Genomic DNA, 1,335 nt, shown 5'->3' with positions numbered 1-1,335 from the left:
GGGAGGGGGCTGGGCAGAAATAGGGAAGCCCCGGGAAACCCTGACTTGCAGAGAGACAATGAGCTCACCCTTTGGGGTCTTGCATTGGAGACACTGTTGACATTTCTTAGTGAACATGCCCAGCAGCCAGGGGAGCGATGGCTGGATGAGAAGATAAACTCAGAGATGTATGTGAGACCTCTGTAGCCGGACAGCACTGGAGCCAAAAGTGATGGCCCATGCCCTGATTTTGTTAAAAAGGAGCTTATAAATATTTAAAGCAACCATCCAAATATGTGCTAATATAAATCCTGTGTTTCTGAGGTCATGGGGATTGAGAGAGGAAGTGACATCACTGTGGGAACTGCCCTGTGAGGACAAGGACGTCCCTCCTCTGCTCCTGCTCACAGTGACCCTGACCTGGTGACACTGTCATCCTACCCTGACCCTGTCATGGGCTCCAGGCTCCTCTGCTGGGTGGCCCTCTTTCTCCTGGGGACAGGTGAGTCCTCAGAACACCAGGCAGTTTCATCGTGTACCTGTGTGTGTGTGTGTGTGTGTGTGTGTGATCTGACTACAGTTGCTTTCCTCATTCTGTTCCCACCTTCTGTCTCCACAGATCACACGGGTGCTGGAGTCTCCCAGTCCCCCAGACACAAGGTCACAGAGAGAGGACAGAATGTATCTCTCAGATGTGATCCAATTTCTGGTCATGTAAGCCTTTTCTGGTACCGACAGACTCCAGGGCAGGGCCTGCAGCTTCTGATTTACTTCCAAGGTGCAGATGCAACAGACAAATCAGGGCTGCCTAGTGATCGGATCTCTGCAGAGAGGCCTGAGGGATCGTTCTCCACGCTGAAGATCCAGCCCGCGGAGCAGGGGGACTCGGCCGTGTATCTCTGTGCCAGCAGCTTAGCCACAGCGTGGCACAGTCACCTCCTTCCTGCTCACAAACCTCCTCCTTCTCGCTCCTCGCAGCTCCCAGAGACCCTAAACAGAGGCCTCTCTTGCTTGTCACTCACCACGGGAAAGAAGGAGATTTGGACCTCGACTGTCCTTTGGGTGGAAAGAGACCACAGAGTCTCTCCTGAAACACCGTGCCTGTAAATTTGCAAGGTGCAAACAATCATAGTACATTGGGTTCTAGAAATCCTCAGAGACAGCTTCACAATCCAAGGCAGAAAACTTCTAGTGTGACAGAAATAGAAGAGGCTTCAGAAGAAAGAGAGTATCTGTCTTAGCTGGGCCGTCAGGGCTGGGAGAGGCGGTCACCCGTAGGACTCAGAGGTCGCTTCTCTCAAACACAATCTTCAGTCACTGGCAGGGGATGCTCCTCCTCTGCTGCATATGTTGATG

At 52.4% G+C, this 1,335-nt stretch overlaps 1 gene segment (V, D, J or C); it reads left to right on the top strand.

Annotated features, from left to right (window-relative positions):
- The first annotated feature begins 432 nt into the window (after positions 1-432).
- On the top strand, positions 433-1,086 carry LOC105827053. The segment is given in 2 exon segments: positions 433-481; positions 599-1,086. Coding segments are annotated over 2 exon segments (537 nt in total).
- The last annotated feature ends 249 nt before the right edge of the window (positions 1,087-1,335 follow it).

The sequence above is a fragment of the Propithecus coquereli genome, unplaced genomic scaffold (assembly GCF_000956105.1).
Source record: "Propithecus coquereli isolate 6110/MARCELLA unplaced genomic scaffold, Pcoq_1.0 Scaffold96, whole genome shotgun sequence".
Taxonomy (NCBI): Eukaryota; Metazoa; Chordata; class Mammalia; order Primates; family Indriidae; genus Propithecus; species Propithecus coquereli.
This window is presented reverse-complemented; position numbering and strand designations above follow the sequence as displayed.